The sequence below is a fragment of the Vulpes vulpes genome, chromosome 15 (assembly GCF_048418805.1).
Source record: "Vulpes vulpes isolate BD-2025 chromosome 15, VulVul3, whole genome shotgun sequence".
NCBI lineage: Eukaryota > Metazoa > Chordata > Mammalia > Carnivora > Canidae > Vulpes > Vulpes vulpes.
Genome location: NC_132794.1, coordinates 51,647,625 through 51,664,558, shown reverse-complemented (window position 1 = coordinate 51,664,558; position 16,934 = coordinate 51,647,625). Strand labels below are relative to the sequence as shown.

At 36.7% G+C, this 16,934-nt stretch overlaps 1 protein-coding gene across 6 annotated transcripts in view; it reads left to right on the top strand.

Moving 5' to 3' along the window:
* The window catches only part of SLC30A4 (solute carrier family 30 member 4), a 29,494-nt gene that overhangs the window by 6,470 nt on the left and 6,090 nt on the right, over positions 1–16,934 (top strand). For 2 of the 6 annotated variants that reach the window (XM_072738417.1, XM_072738419.1), the window contains 4 exons: positions 663–809; positions 12,334–12,498; positions 14,525–14,678; positions 16,118–16,316. In XM_072738417.1, coding sequence (XP_072594518.1) covers positions 663–809; positions 12,334–12,498; positions 14,525–14,678; positions 16,118–16,316 — 665 coding nt within the window. Of the gene's footprint in view, positions 1–662; positions 810–2,795; positions 2,920–12,333; positions 12,499–14,524; positions 14,679–16,117; positions 16,317–16,934 lie in introns of those variants that run through there. The other 4 variants (XM_072738418.1, XM_025998645.2, XR_011997370.1 and 1 more) reach the window with 3 other exon arrangements.

Sequence of the window (16,934 nt, the reverse complement as noted above, 5' to 3'; positions counted from 1 at the left end):
CAGAGAGTCCAAAACCCCATGTTATTAGCCACCAACTTGTATTTTTCTCTCAGTGACTTCCAGCTCTTTAATGTCAAGGAAATACATTTTTAAAAGTGGTATTTGTGTAGAGCTGGAGTAAATGGATATGATTCCCCTCTTTCTGGGATGAGTGTGCAGAGCCAAGAGCAGCAGGAGACATTGCTGGTGATCTTGTGATCACATCCATTTAATCTTCATTTTGAACTAATGTACATTCAAAAAGTTTCTTTGGTTTAGTTTTGTGATCAAATCCTCACAAACAAGTATCTACCTTCAGCTTTTTTGTAATATTTAGATGTTGTGGTTATTAGTTTCACTAATAGAATCTATTAGTAGGTTGAGTAAAAGCTGAGGTACTAAAACACAAAATTTCAATGCGTTAGCCCCTACTTTAGTGGTTAGGTTTTTTTTAGGATCATTGACTCCTCCAAGAATCTGTTCATAGATGTGGACATTTTCACCACAAAAATACACACATAATTAATGTTTTGCATAAAATTTCAGGGTATCTTGATTTAATTGTAATAGGATAAAGATTTAGTTATAAGTTGATGTTTGGTAGGATGTTACATATTTTTGGTTTGCTTATGTTTATTATTTTAATTAATTAATTTCTTCTTCCCTCTCATCCTTACTCCAAGGTGGATACATTGCAAATAGCTTGGCAATCATGACAGATGCGCTTCATATGTTAACTGACCTAAGTGCCATCATACTGACCCTGCTTGCTTTGTGGCTATCTTCAAAATCACCAACCAAAAGATTCACCTTTGGATTCCATCGCTTAGGTGGGTAATTGGGAGTTTCTTTTGGTTTACAAAATTTTATAGTAAAACCACAGTGAATTGTAACTACCCTCTGGTTAACTGAAATCTTTGTGGTGATAACCCATTTGAATGAAGCAAATGAAAATAGATGAACAAGATTTACTTAGATACATATATTCCGGGGTACATTCAGCCTAGACAGTTAAACAGTTGACTCATATAAAATTATATGGTAATCATTAATCTTTAAATGTTGTTTCCTATTTCCTAAAGATGTTTTCAGAAAAAGTTTACCTTCAGTTTATTCAACCAGGCAAAACCACATGAGTTTATTTGCTTAATGTGTATTAGCTTCTTCCTTTCACTTCAGGTATTCCAACCAAAGCTACCATAGCCCAGATCTTCAGCAGTACTATATTTTTCACATATACTATGTGACTTCATTGTTGCCACTGTATTATCATAATCCTGTAAATGCTGATAAAGATTCTCTGACCAAAGTTTAGTCAGTCACCTGAACCTTTCTCCAAGCCCATCTATGCACTTCCTTATAAAACCCTGTTTTAGTGGGTACCTGGGGCACTCAGTCGGTTAAGTGTCTGCCTCTGGCCCAGGTCATGATCCCAGGGTTCTGGGATGGAGCCCCACATCAGGCTCCCTGCTCAGTGGGAAGCTTGCTTCTCCCTCTCCATTTCCCCCTGCCCCCCTGCACGTGCGCTCACTGTCTCAAATAAATAAATGAATTTTTTTTTTTAAATCCTGTTTTAGCAAGAACCCTGCTAAGCCAATTTAACAGAATCCCCACTCTCAGTAACTGATGAGTTTTCCCCCAGGTGATGTCTCATCGCACTGGCCTGTCTAGTGAAAATTCTCTTGGGTCAGTTTAGCCAGAATCCCCCTCTCCCTTCATGTTTCCTCTTAGTAATTTTCCATCCACCTGACGCCCACCCTGCTCCTTTGCTGCAAATTCCCATTTGCCCATAACAGTATTCAGAGCTGAACCCAATCTCTCCCTGCCCACTTCAGAGTTCTACTACACTGGTCTTGTACCTTCTGTGATAGCTTCCCCTCCTTTGAGTAAAGTCATCTTTACCATGCATTGACAAGTATCATCAAATTTTTTTCTTTAACAACGTACACATATTTCTATTTTCCTGTTTTGAACAAATATTAATATTTAATTAGGGGATTTTAGCCCTAATAACAATAACATTGTTATTCATACAATTCTCTGTTGTGTTTTTAGATTTTTTTTTTACTTGTTTAAAAATATGTATAAAATAATTACTTGGGGACACCTGAGTGGCTCGGTGTTTGGGTGCGTACCTTCGGCTCAGGTCATGATCCCGGGATCTGGGATCGAGTCGGGATCGAGTCCTGCATCGGGCTCCCTTCAGGGAGCCTGCTTCTCCCTTTGCCTGTGTCTCTGCCTCTCTCTCTCTCTCTCTCTCTCTCTGTGTCTCTGATGAATAAATAAATCTTTAAAAAACAAAACAAAACAATTACTTGAACTAGTATGTGAAATGGCAGATGTCCAGATGTCATTTGCTTAGAATCTAGAAGTTGACATTTAGGTAGCTTCAGCAAAACCTGTTTTAAAGCACCAGAATTAACAACTTACAGTTTAATTTTGTAGCAGTACTGACTTTCTGGCTAATATATCAGTCACTTCCTCCGCTTCTTGGTTACTTTTTAGCCTCATCTTCACTCAGCATCTGGGTCTTCTAAAATTTAGTTTCTGAGCCTTCTGTGTAAAACTCCATTGTACCTGAAAGGCTATATCCCAAGTAGCTAGCCAGATCATCAGATTGGGAAATTATCCGGCACCCCTGCCCTTGCAGCACTCTGCTGCTTGCTGTACCAGAGAGCTAATGTCTGTGATTTGTTACCCACTGGACAGGGCACCCTGTGCATGCTGCTTACCAACATATTGTACAGTCATTTGTTACTTGATTGCCTTAGGCTTTTGAAACAAATTAAAGATTTTTTCCTTTGTCTTTTTTAAAGATTGATTGATTGATTCATGAGAGACAGGCAGAGACACAGACAGAGGGAGAACCAGGCTTCCTGCAGGAGCCCGATGTGGAATTCGATACCAGGACCCCGGGATCACGACCTGAGCCAAAGGCAGACGCTCAACCACTGAGCCACCCAGGCGCCCCTTCAAGATTATTTTCAAACTTTAATTTCTTGTGATTTAAACACCTTCAATCTAAGATCTAACACTCCAACACAGCAATGTGGAATGGGGGTTTTTACCTTCCACCACTGTTTGAAAGAGTGCATTTCATTTTATTCTATAGCTCTTAACTTTTTGGGTTGTAGACCCCTTAGAATGCTAATGAAATAATGGAATTTTCCCCCAGGAACATGCAATAACAGAATATAGAATAAGAACTCATAATCGTGAAAATTCTATTAGATATCAAAAGAATACTTAGTGTTTAGCTAGTTACTTCATTTCTTTTTTTTATTTCATTTCTTTATAGACAAGCACTGTGAAAAGATGAAAAAAATAGAACCAATTGTTTGTATTGATCTCTGCAAGTTTCTTTTTTTTTTTTTCTCTGCAAGTTTCTGTAGAGAGTCAAATCTTCCTTTTTCCTTAAAAGTACAAAGTTCAGCATTATGGACTAGATACCAGCATTTGACTTCTGTCTCTCTTGAGAATTCATTCAGTTAGAAACAGCAAAGGTTAAAAAAAAATTTTTTTTTTAAAAAGCCTCTCTCTTCGCTCCTTCTGAATAAATAAATAAATCTTTAAAAAAAAAAAAAAAAAAAGGAAAGAAACAGCAAAGGGATGCCTGGGTGTGGCTCAGTGGTTGAGCGTCTACCTTTGGCTCAACGCATGATCCTGGGGTCCTGGGATCAAGTCCCATGTCGGGTTCCCTGCAGGGAACCTGCTTATCCCTCTGCCTGTGTCTCTGACTCTCTCTCTGTGTCTCTTATGAATAAATAAAATCTTTTAAAAAAAGAATTAGAAACAGCAAAAAGAAGCAAGTGATTAGGTCACCAATAAACACCTTTCTGGAAGTTGGAAGATAAAAGGGAGTGGGTCGAAGGAAGAAACAAGCCAGGAAGCTGCAGCCCAAAGTGCACTGAACCAGGAGCTGCATCAGCCCAACACTTCTCCAAAGATTCAGGAACAGAGATGAGCAGTAGTAAGACTGGGGCTGAAAACAAGGACAATTAGTTGAATGACTATAAATAGGAAACTGCTCACACTTGTCCACTCTGTCCCTATCTTCCTTTATACCCCCACTCATGTAGCTTGCATTTTCCTCCATGCAAAACACCAGATAGTTCTAGAAAGACATTGAACAAAATGTCTGGGGACAGCTGAGGCTTTTAATGTGGAAGCTGATGCTCCAAAATAAGTATTTTTCATGATAGAATTCAGGGTTCTATAGCCTTAACATGTGGTTCCCCTTCTGCTCACCTGAAATTATACATTTGCTCTAGTTCACCCTGCTTTGCACCTCTTATTAGTAACCATTTTAATAGTTTATGGCTTATCCTTCCAGCACTTCCTTTTTGCAAAGGACCATTTCCCTGTCTTTCTGCTCTAAATGTGAATGGACAACCGATGACCTTTCAGCAAATGAGAAAAACAGAAAAAGTCCCTAGAGGAAAAAGAGGTGACTTTAGAAGCAGAAGAAAATGTTTTAAATTATCTTATTAATGTACTCAGATTAATAAGAAAAATAGGGACACCTGGGTGGCTCAGCGGTTGAGCATCTGCCTTTGGTCCAGGGCGTGATCCCAGGATCCAGGATCGAGTCCCACATCGGGCTCCCTGCATGGAGCCTGCTTCTCCCTCTGCCTGTATGTCTGCCTCTCTCTTTCTGTGTGTCTCTCATGAATAAATAAATAAAATCTTAAAAAAAAAAAAAAGACAAAAATATTTTGAAAAAGAAAGAAGAAAAAGGTCTTTGAAATGTTATTGATGAAATTTTTAAAATTTTCAATATACAGATTAGAAAATATAATTAAAGTCTCAGGATATAGAATAAAAAGATAAAAACAGGAGGAAAAAGTTAAAAACGTTCATAAAAAAACAATTTCAGGGATGCCTGGGTGGCTCAGTCCATAAAGCATCTGCCTTTGGCTCAGGTCATGATCCGGGGAATCCTGTGATAGAACCCTGTTTTGGGCTCCCTGTTCAGCGGGGAGCCTGCTTCTCCCTCTCCCTCTGCTGTTCTCCCTGCCTGTGCTCACTCTCTCTGTGTCAAATTAATGAATAAAATCTTAAAAACAAAACAAAACAAAAACAATTTCAGAGGTCCAAAGTTGTGCTATTAAGAACCTCAGAAAAAGGTTAAAAAATAAAAAGGGGTGATTGCGTAATGGGAATGGGGCTTCTTTTTGGGGTAGCATGTTCTAGAATTAGAGGTGATTGTGGCACCACCTTATGCGTACACTAAAAGTCACCGACTGGTATACTTTAAAATTGTAAAGATGGTGAAGAAAGTATAAGTGAATACATGTATATACCTTACCACCTTACCTTACGTGTTTCCTATACATGTTCATATCCTGTTCCCTACCACCCTGTCTTAGGCAAAAGGCATCATACTGTATACCCAGTTCTAGACCTGGAAGTATGTGTCTGCAGATGATAGTCAGAGATTAGTAGTACCATTCCTTAAATCAGTTTCCTTTTTGTTTGTTCCTAACACTTTATACATGCCTAGTAGCATTTATCAAATTTTATAGCTATTTTTATGAAATTTTATCTTTCCCTAGAGCATGAATGAAGTAGGGATGGGAACATAATATTAAATTCTGTGTGTCTGGCTCTAAGAAGTGCAGTATAAGATTGACTGAATTATTGCATATTCAGGCCGAGTAAATAAGAACATGAAAACTGTGAAACAGATCATTTAATATAGCTCATGAATCTCAAATCACTTGTGTTTGGGGTAAATTAAACCAGTTTCCAAACTAAAAATAGGGATATTTTTGAAATTTGGGGACTGAAATATTTGGGACTTGAAAACATTTATCTGTAATTCTGGAACTACGATCATATTCAAAAACTACTACACTATAAAAAGTTATTTGATTCATAACATAACTGGATGGTACAGCCTGACTTCTAGGTACCTTTGACTAAGTAAGAAATTAGTCAGAAGAGAGTTTCTCCCTGATGTCAGTCAGGGGCAGTCTTTTTTGTTTTGGTACTTACCACTTTTAGAATTTTGTGAATAAGCTGTCTTTGGTTTTGATCTGAGATCTGCAAATTAGACCTTTTTGAGAGTGATTTAATCTAAGTATTTTTTTTTTTTTTTGTAAAATATGAATGATAGTACTTGCACTGCAGTATTGTAAAAAATACATAAGATGGTAAGGGACAAGTACCTAACCCGGTACATGCCAGGGGCACAGAGTAAATTCCCAATAAAAGTTAGTTCCAAAAATTTAAAAAAAAAAAAAGTTCCAATGTTCTTTTCCTTCCCTCTTCTTCCTGCCAGTATATCATCCTGCCCACACTTTTCATATCTGTCAAAATGGTCCACACCCCCAAATTACCTGTCTTCCCTCCCTGCTAATTGGAATTCTTCTCTGAGCATAACTGTCTCAGCTAAGTAGTAGGAGAAAAGTAATGTGATTCACCACCCTGATGATTAAGCAGCAGTTTTTAGAACCATACTTTTTAGCTCAGGTCTTTGGTAACATTTTTTTTTAAGATTTATTTATTTATTCCAGTGAGAGAAAGAGGGGGAGGAGGGGCAGAGGGAGAGAGAATCTCAAGCGGACTCCCCAGTGAGTGCAAAGCCCGATATGGGACTCGATCTCACAACAGAAGCCAAAATCCGGAGCGGGTTGCTTAAGTGACTGAGCCATCCAGGTGCCCCGTTGGTAACATTTTTGGCAATATAACCAAATTTATTGTAGCAAAAATCATTTAGTGAAGGTGAGAGAAAAATGGTTTTAGATTTGAGGGTAGGACTAAGTGGCTGTCCCAGGAATCCATTCCATTCTGGTGGTATGTTCCTTTCCTTCATGTGAACTCATGGACAGTATAAAATCATTCAGGTTTTTCTTTTTTTCTTTTCTTTATTTATTACTTTACAGTGAACTACAGTGGCAGTTCTGTCATGGGAAAAGGGAGAGTAGGCTAGGAACCATATATGAGCTATTTTTAAATGCCTGAATTTATTTGACTAGGATATTTCTTATCCTAGAAGTTAATAAAACTTAGAACTTAATGAAACACACTGTAGCAGAAACCCCACGAATCCTTAGGAGGAACAACACTATCTCCTAGACAAAGGGGAATTGCTGTTCCAAAGAGAACAGTGCTATCCCCTTGCTGTCTACTTTTATCCTTCTCTGTGGATTATGAGCATAATTGACTCATTTATATGGCTTTTCTTCCAGTTCTTGGGCTGAAGAAGCTGCAAGGATTAGATAAAGATAGAAATCATGTAAAAGTACTGTAATAAGAGTTGCCTTTGTTTGAAATAAAGCAGGATTTACATTTTGGTAACACACATCATCAGCCTAGGTTAATGGCAAAATGACAGTACAGGAGTCTTTTGTAGCAATGTATATAGTTCCACTCAGCAGAGACCTTGGCAGATCTGGCTAGATTATGGTTATACTAAGGTAGATAGATATGTGGTTATAATGCTAATTCTGTGTGGTTTTGCTATTTCATTCCCTGATGTTAAAGGAGCAGAAAATGTTCAGCTAAAAAAATCTCTTCCCCCATACATGCAGCCAAAAAAACAAAATTTCTTCTCCCTGGTTAGTGATTTATCTTAATAACGTCCTCCCACCTCTGGCAAGGGTTATGCCGGTTAATTATTCACATCTTAGTGAGAATTAATTCCTATCACCTCAACATTTAGAAAAGCATAGGTACCTCCTAGAAATAGTTTTTGCTGAGGCAGAAGGAAGACGTGAGTGCGGTAGTCCATGTTGGAGAACCAAAAGTCAATTTGAGAGTGCTGGGCATCTTGGGTACAGGGTAGAGGGAGTGGTGAAAAAGCAGAAAATCGAAGATTATTTAGAATGGAAACTGAAAGGATCCAAAGATGAGCTGTATAGTTTAGCTTGGTATTCTGGTGGCAGCAGTAAGCCACTGAAAAATGCTATGTGATATCTTTAGCCTGAGTGCAGTAGGGTTGTCTGTGGCTGAGTTGAAATATGAGTTTGGAAATCCTAGACAAATCTAGTACAAATCCTAGGCAAATCTGATTTTCCTTCTGTTTCCTTCCTATCTTTTACTGGAAGAAGGTAGAGAAGAGAAATAACATAAAAGGAAGTACAAGAGAGAATATGTCTCCACTCTCCTTCCCTGTTCATTTTTTTTAAAACCTCTGAAACCTGTCTTTAGATGTTAGCTATAGTTTTTTGAGGCAATAGAAAGACAAGTGTTGTTACAGAATTTTAAGGAAATATATTCACTACTGCCATCATAGCGTTAGCAAAGTTAACAGTTTTGATAGGCCAATACATTTAGGCAGCACTTATGAAAAATAAAATATGCTTGGGTTGAGTGTGGTTTACATAATTGAAGCAAATTGTTACTCATTCACTGAATTAAGCGCTCAATAAGTACTCATTCACTGAATAAGTTACCTGTTGACGGAATGAATGATAGTATAGGTTGGGGAGTCGGACAGTAAATATGTACACAAAAACAACATAATTACAAGTTACATTAAATGCTATAAAGCAAAAGAATAAAGTCTGTATTGGAGAGTAACAGGAGTACAGAGAAGGACTCCGTGTTTTTCACATGAACCTTAAAAACCTCTAGTTTTGAAAGTTTATAAATGTGTTAAAATAGGGCAGCCCAGGTGGCTCAGCGGTTTAGTGCTGCCTTCAGCCCAGGGCATGATCCTGGAGACCTGGGATCGAGTCCCACATCGGGCTCCCTGCATGGAGCCTGCTTCTCCCTCTGCCCTTGTCTCTGCCTCTCTCTCTCTCTCTGTGTCTCTCATTAATAAATAAATAAAATCTTTAAAAAAAATAAAAATAAAAATGTGTTGGGATCCCTGGGTGGCGCAGAGGTTTAGCGCCTGCCTTTGGCCCAGGGCGCGATCCTGGAGACCCGGGATCGAATCCCATGTTGGGCTCCCGGTGCATGGAGCCTGCTTCTCCCTCTGCCTATGTCTCTGCCTCTCTCTCTCTCTCTCTCTCTCTCTGTGTGTGACTATCGTAAATAAATAAAAATTAAAAATAAAATAAAATAAAAATGTGTTAAAATACGCAAGAATGTTTTTCACATTTTATAGTACTGTCAAAACTTGATAATCATCTGTGTTTTCTCCCATTTGATTTTTTTTTTCTTACCATTTATTAGCCATTCAAACCAAAACTGCTTATTCTCTGTATGTGAAATTCAGGTATATTTTGGTCTTAAAAAAATCATTGACCATGTGTTTATATTTCAGCTGAATGAAAAGACCTAAGTGATATTATAATAAAAAACACATATTCACTCATCTTACTCCCTCCTCTAGTGCTACAGTTGAGTCAGATGGAGTGATTTAATTATTTGTATATAAAGTAGCAAAATATGTTGAACTACTGTAATAGGTTTTTAGAATTTCCATAAAAATGTTTTCCAAATGTTTTCTATATGTTATTTCTTTTGTGTTAAAAAAAAACTTTATTGTATGTTCTGTGACTGGAGACTAACCCAGAGCAAGAACAACCAAGTAATTTGGTTGTTGATAGAGAGCTTTCCTCTCTCTTAAATGTTGGGAGGAAATAAACTTGCCTGTGTTTATCTGTTATTGCATCATGTTAAAAAATACTGTAAAAGGGGCACATGGGTGCCTCAGTCAATTAAGCATTCGACTCTTGATTTTTGGCTCAGGTCATGATCTCAGGGTTGTGAGATCAAGTCCTACATTGGGCTCTGCACTGAGTGTGGAGCCTGTTTAAGATTCTGTCTCTTGCTCTGTCCCTCCCCACACCCCCATTCTCTCTTCCTCCCTCTCTAAAAACAAAAACAAAAACAAAAACAAAAACAAAACAAAAAAACAAAAGCAACAAAAAACTATGAAAAGAATTTGTAAAGGCTAATTTGTCCTCTTTGTGATATTCCACCAGTTTAATTTATTCATAGTGAAAGAGCTTTCATCAAAATAAGTGATTATATTACTGCTATTAGGATTTTTAGCAATATAGTATTATCTGTGCCTTATACTTCTCAGTTATAAATCTCAGCCCTAAAAATCTACTTAAAATTTTTTCTCCTTTTGCATTTATCAGTATTCTGTCTAGAAGACATTTTGGTTTTTTTTGTTTTTTTTGTTTTTTTTTTTTGTTTTTTTTGAATAGAAGACATTTTGGAGCAGCCCGCACGGCTTAGTGGTTTAGCGCCGCCTTCAGCCCAGGGTGTGATCCGGGGGACCCAGGATCAAGTCCCGCATCAGGCTCCCTGTATGGAGCCTGCTTCTCCTCTGCCTATGTCTCTGCCTCTCTCTCTTTCTCTGTCTCTCATGAATGAATAAATAAAATCTTAAAAAAAAATAGAAGACATTTTGACAAGTGATTAGAATAAAAAAACAGATGAATGTCTTTGCTTTTCACCAAGAGAATGAGATACAAGTCAAATTCCTTATTAATTGATGGAAAAAAGATATCATTGATACCAGCATCCTAAAATGTCATTTTGGCAATTTCTAGGAATCAGCTGAATTCCATTACTCTTAGCTGTGGGCAGGCATTGGGATCCCTTTTATGCTGCTCACATGGGTGAAAACTGGAATGGAAAACCAAGTGTTGAGGCACAGGCTGCAGAAGCCTCATGGGCCTTCTAGGTGTAGAAATTCTCCCTGCCAAGGATCTCTGTTCATGCTTTAGTTTGACTTTCATTTTACTTTATTTTGAAAAAAAAAATTTTTTTTTTATTTCATTGGTTCTGCCTTATATGAAAGTTCACAAAAAGATGATGTTAAGTATTTAGGAAAATTATCACTGGGATATGGAGTTGCCAGATTTAGTGTTTGGCCATGTGCACATACTTGCAGGATGCTCAATATGTGTGAAATATTGCATGGGACATATTTATACTAAAAAGTTATTTATTGTTTATCTGAAATACAAATTTAACTAGACATCCATTTAATCTGGCATACCTACTAAGGTAACTTATCATTTGCCATCCAAACCAGGAGACTTTTGAGAGTGAAGAGTGCAGTGGGGTACTTTTAATGATTATGCCAGGACAACAGACATAAATTGGGGCTATCCCAGGAAAGCTGTAAAGTATTGTCAACCTAATTATAGGGAATTTTGAGAGAATTTTTAATTATTGGTTTAAGATTTTCATAAGTAATCACAGCTGTATGTCATTAACTTAAATAGCTATGAATTTTTGTAAATAAAGAGTATTGCCTTATAATTTTATATTAACAATCTGATTAAGTCATCTTAAAAACTATGTGGCCTAATTCATAGCTTCAACCTTGACACATTAAAGTTCTCTTTTTGGGGGGGTGGGGAAAGAGTTTTAAGAAGAATTGGTTTTTGTTTTGTTTTGTTTTTTACCTAAAAAAATTTACTGGGAGTAGTCCCAGTGTAGGGCTCGAACTCATAACCCCCAGATCAAGAGTCTCATTGTCTACTGTCTGAGCCAGCCAGGTCCCCCAGTATTTATTAAATACCAATTTTAGAGAAAGTTTTCTTATTTTGTGAGTAAAGTGAAGCTAGTATATTAAATTTACAGTTAAAAAATCTTTTTTAATAATAAATTTATTTTTTATTGGTGTTCAATTTGCCAACATACAGAATAACACCCAGTGCTCATCCCGTCAAGTGTCCCCCTAAGTGCCCGCCACCCAGTCACCCCCACCCCCCACCCTCCTCCCCTTCCTTTTAAAATTCATTCATTCATTCATTCATTTTACAGAGAGAGAAAGAGAGAGCACAAGCAGGGGAAGCAGAGTCCCTGTTGAGTGGGGAGCCCAGTGACCTAGGGCTTGATCCTAGGACCTTGGGATCATGACCTGAACTGAAGGCAGACACTTAACTGACTGAGCCACCTAGGCACAGATATTTTAGTTCCTTTTTTTTTTTTTTTTAATGTGTATGTACTTTACCATTAGCAGGTATAACTTAAGATGAGAAATTCCGTGCATCTTCTGTCTGGTATTTGACTTAATTCTTCTAACCAATTTACTTCTTGTTTTGGGGGATTTAGGAAAGCCTGTCCTTCTTACTTAATTGTATAGCCTTTTATCATCTCCCCTTGCTCAGCCTAACTAACTTCATTCAGCAAATGCATCCATAAATATTTGCTACATGACAACCACTCTGTTGAGTGCTATAGTAAATGTGACATGGAATGGAACTGGTCCTATCCTCAGGCTGCTGAGAGTCTGCCCTCAATGTGGAAGTGTCTCCACAGCTTTGTATATTTCAGAGTCTTTCTCAGTCTTCTTCAGCCCCATGTGTTTTTTGAAGTATGATTATGAGTATGTCAGAAATAGGCATACCATGGTTTTGAATAGGAACTATTTGTTGTCTTACTCCATCATTTGTTCTGCTAATGCACAGGATGTTTTTTTTTTTTTTTAAGATTTTTGTTTATTCATTAATGAGAGACAGAGAGAGAGAGAGAGGCAGAGACACAGACAGAGGGACACGCAGGCTCCCTGCAGGGAGCCTGATTTGGGACTTGATCCCAGGACCCTGGGATCACAACCTGAACCAAAGGAAGATGCTCAACCACTGAGCCACTCAGGTATCCTTAAAGCAGAGTTTTCGCAACATTGATGAGATATGTTCAGGAAACAGCTTAAAACTGCTAGATAACTTTTCTGTGTTGTAATTTATGCATCAGAATAAAATTGTATCAAAGTTCAATATATTTGAGCTGCCTGGAACCTTTGAGCAATGACTTGATTCAGATAAGTTTCCCAGGTTGTTTTACCTTTAACAAGATTAATGTCTGGTTTGTCTAAAGGAAAAATTTTCTTTAAAAGTATTTTTTTGCTTTTATTGTTTTGACTGTCAACAATTGCTTTATATTATAATCCTAGTTAATTATTTAAAAATGTACTTCCCATTGCCCTATTGTGTTACCTTGAAAAGATAAAAAATTATCTCTACTGTGTACTTACATGGTAGAAGTTTATATGATACAAAAGCATATATGGTGCAGTTGTCCTTGTCTCCTAGCTACCTATTTTCCTCATAACCAGTTTTTTTATTCAGTATTTTGTATGTCCTTTCAGAGATTGCATGTACAGATATTATTTATATATTCTCTTTTTTCACAAGTAGTAACATACCATACGCACTTTGCTTTTTTCGTGTAACACTATATCTTGGAGATTACTCCTTATTAGAACATAAAAAGCTATATTCTTTTTTAACAGCTGCATAGTATTCCATGTTATAGGGCCTTATAATCACTTTTATTGTTTTTAGTTGTTTGCTATTATATACGGTGCTTGACGAATAGCTTCATAACATACCTCACTTTGCACATGTGATAAATGTGTATATCACTCTAAGAAGAAGAATTTCTGGGTCAAAGTACATTCATGAATATTTGCATGCCTTATTGTTTGTCTTTAGTCTAAAGATAGTATGTGTCTGTGGTAAAACTTAAAACATTTCAAACATTACAGAAAAGAATAAAATGAAAACTAAGTTTGCTAAGCTCCTAGTCCCACTTCCTAGATATAACACTTTCTTGTGATTATCAATTTGCCTGATTTTTGTTTTTCCTTTTCCCTTTTTTTTTAAAAAAATATAAATGGCAGGGATCCCTGGGTGGCGCAGCGGTTTGGCGCCTGCCTTTGGCCCAGGGCGCGATCCTGGAGACCGGGATCGAATCCCACATCGGGCTCCCGGTGCATGGAGCCTGCTTCTCCCTCCGCCTGTGTCTCTGCCTCTCTCTCTCTCTCTGTGACTATCATAAATAAATAAATAAATAATAAATAAAAATAAAATATAAATGGCTTAATGATACTCCACTATCTGGATATATCACACTTTATCCATTAATTTCCTTATTGGTGAACATTTACAATATCTCCAGATATTTTTTGATACTAGTGAAGTTACAATGAAAAACCTTGTAGGTATATCTTTACATATATATCACGTGTTTTATTGAATAGATTCCTAGAATCAAGGAATACATGCATCTTAAATTTTGATTTGTTTTACTAACTGCTGTCCAAAAAGATAGTTCCACTTGATACTTCCACCAGTATATCCTTGCTAACTCTGGCTGTCATCAAGCTTTTTAATATTTACCAGTTTAGTAAGGGACAAAAACCAATCATATTCTTTTTTGAATTTCCTGTATTTAGGATTGATTTTGATAAATTGGTTATTTCTGTTAATTTTCTGTGTATTAGTATTTGTGTCCTTTACCCATTTTTGGTATTGGTTCTTCACTTTGTTATTGATTTATAAGTGTACTCTTCTACTGGGAAATTAGTCTGTGGCCATGTATGTTACAAATAATTATTTTTTCAGTTTTTCATTTTTTATCATATATATGGTCTGTTAAATATACACAGTTTGACCCTAAGGAGATGAGGGAAAGGTGGGGATTGGTAAGAATGAATTAATGGAGAATCCAGAGCAAACTACCAAACACTTTTTAAATAAGGAAAATAACATGACAAATGATACAGGGTTTTTATCTCTTTAGAGGAAAGATATAAATAAAAGAGTGTACAATATTTAGTTTGTATGAAGTGTAATAATCATACTACAGATATATATGTTCTTTATATTTTTCCCTCCAGAGGTTTTATCAGCTATGATTAGTGTGCTATTGGTGTATATACTTATGGGATTCCTCCTATATGAAGCTGTCCAAAGAACTATCCATATGAAATATGAAATAAATGGAGATATAATGCTCATCACTGCAGCAGTTGGAGTTGCTGTTAATGTAATGTAAGCTCTATTTTAAAAAAAAATTAATAGCTTTATTTTTTAGAACAGTTTAGGTTCACAACAAAATTGAGCAGAAAGTGCAGATTTCCCGTATACCCCTGCCTTCACACATGCATAGATAGCTTCCCCCATTATAAACATCCTCCATCACAGTGATATCACAGTGATACCTTTGTTACAGTTGATAAACCAGCATTAACACATTACCACACAGCATCCTTAGTTTACATTCAGGTTCATTCTCTTATTGTTGTATAGTCTATGGGTTTGGACAATTTTGTAATGACATGTATATACCATTATGGTATCATATACTCTATATTGTTTTCACATTAATATTTTTAAGTACTGTGAACTTAGAGACTATTATACATGCATTCGGTAATGTTCCATGGTATTTTTATGTATTTTAAAATTATATAGTACATTAATTTTTCTTAATAAAACACTGATGGAATTATAAATTTCTCATTAGTTTGCTCAGTTATACTGAAGTTTGACTAACTTGGAATTTAAGTGGGACAAAGTTTTTAACTTTTATGTAAATAAGATTTTTTTTAACTATAAACTTTTTCCCTAAAAGCTATGAAATTTTTAGGTTATATGATTATTTGGACCAGCAGTCAGCAAACTTTTAATGTAAAGGGCCAGATAGTAACTACTGTAGACTTTGAGAGTCATGCAGTCTCTTTTCCAGCTAGTCAGTTCTGCTGTTATAGAACAAAAGCAGCCACATTTAGTATGTAAATAAATGAGCACATCTGTGTCCCAATAAAACTTGGGCCTGTTTGCCAATCCCTTTCCTATTGGCTTCCATTCCTACTTAAAATAAAATAAATAAAAATCAAAGTCCTTAATTTGTTAATAAGATACTGTGTATCTCTCTAACTCACCCTAGCATTCTTGCTCACTTTAGTCTAGCCGCAATGGCTATCTTGCTTTTTTGAAACACACAAAGCACATTTTCATCTAAGGGCCTTTGCCCTGGTATTCCTTCTGCCTAGAACACCCTTTCACCACCACATGCTTCCTGATTTGATTCAAGTCTCTGCTCAGATAGAATCTCAGGCTTTCTTTGACTGACCGCACTCCCCAGCACTCTACATCCCCTCTCAATACTTTTCTTCAAAACATTTGCATTGTCTGGCAGTATATTATGTATTTATTTGTTTACTTCTCTGCCTTCTCTTCTAGAACATAAGCTCTATGGGGATAGGGATATGTCTGTTTTATTCACTGTTTTGACTCCAGTACCTAGGATAGTACCTGATACATACTAGGTGCTTATATATATATATATATATATATATATATATATATATATATATATATATATTAAATGAATGAGTTCCATGTTGCCTCATTAGTATCTGATTTGTAACAAATATTTTTAATCAATAATACTAGGAAAAATAATAATGTTTTTTTATTTTTGACAGAATGGGGTTTCTGTTGAACCAGTCTGGTCACCACGCCCATTCCCACTCCCTGCCTTCAAATTCTCCTACCATAGGTTCTGGGTGTAGACACAACCATGGGCAGGACAGCCTGGCAGTGAGAGCTGCATTTGTACATGCCTTGGGAGATTTGGTACAGAGTGTTGGTGTACTAATAGCTGCATACATCATAAGATTCAAGGTAACAAAATTGCTCATTTTTCTATCTTAAAATATGTTTCATTTCAATATTAAAACTAAAGGTAATTAATTGTCTTTTGTCAGTATACTGGACACCAAAGCCAGTCTTACTCATTTTGCATTTAGGTAGGCTTAATTGAGCCGTCAGTATAGCCCTTTTGCTAGCACTAAACACAATAGTATCATTTCACAGAGTAACTTATCTGTAGCTGGCTTCCATTCTGCCTTCACTGGAGAACTCAATTTTAAGCCACATCACTGAACTGCTAGGTACTGGAATGTGTGCTGGACTAGAAATCCAGAGATTTGGGTTCTAGTTTTGGCTCTGCCATTAATGCTTTGACTTTGAGCAAGTCCCTCCTTTTTTATGTGAGAGGCTTAGATGAACTATGTGGCTGCTAAAACTCCTTCCAGCCCTCATATTTTATGGTTCTGGGTGGAAGATTTAGAGAAGTGACAAAGGAAAACAGAATAAATGGTTAAACTTCTGGAAATAGGTCTTAGGAAGAAAGGCATTTAAACAATTCTAGGAAAGAGTGAAGATGTTTCTCAATTACAGTATCTAAAATTAAAGGTATTCTTCAGTGCTAGTATAGAAGGCTAAGGAACAGGAGACAGA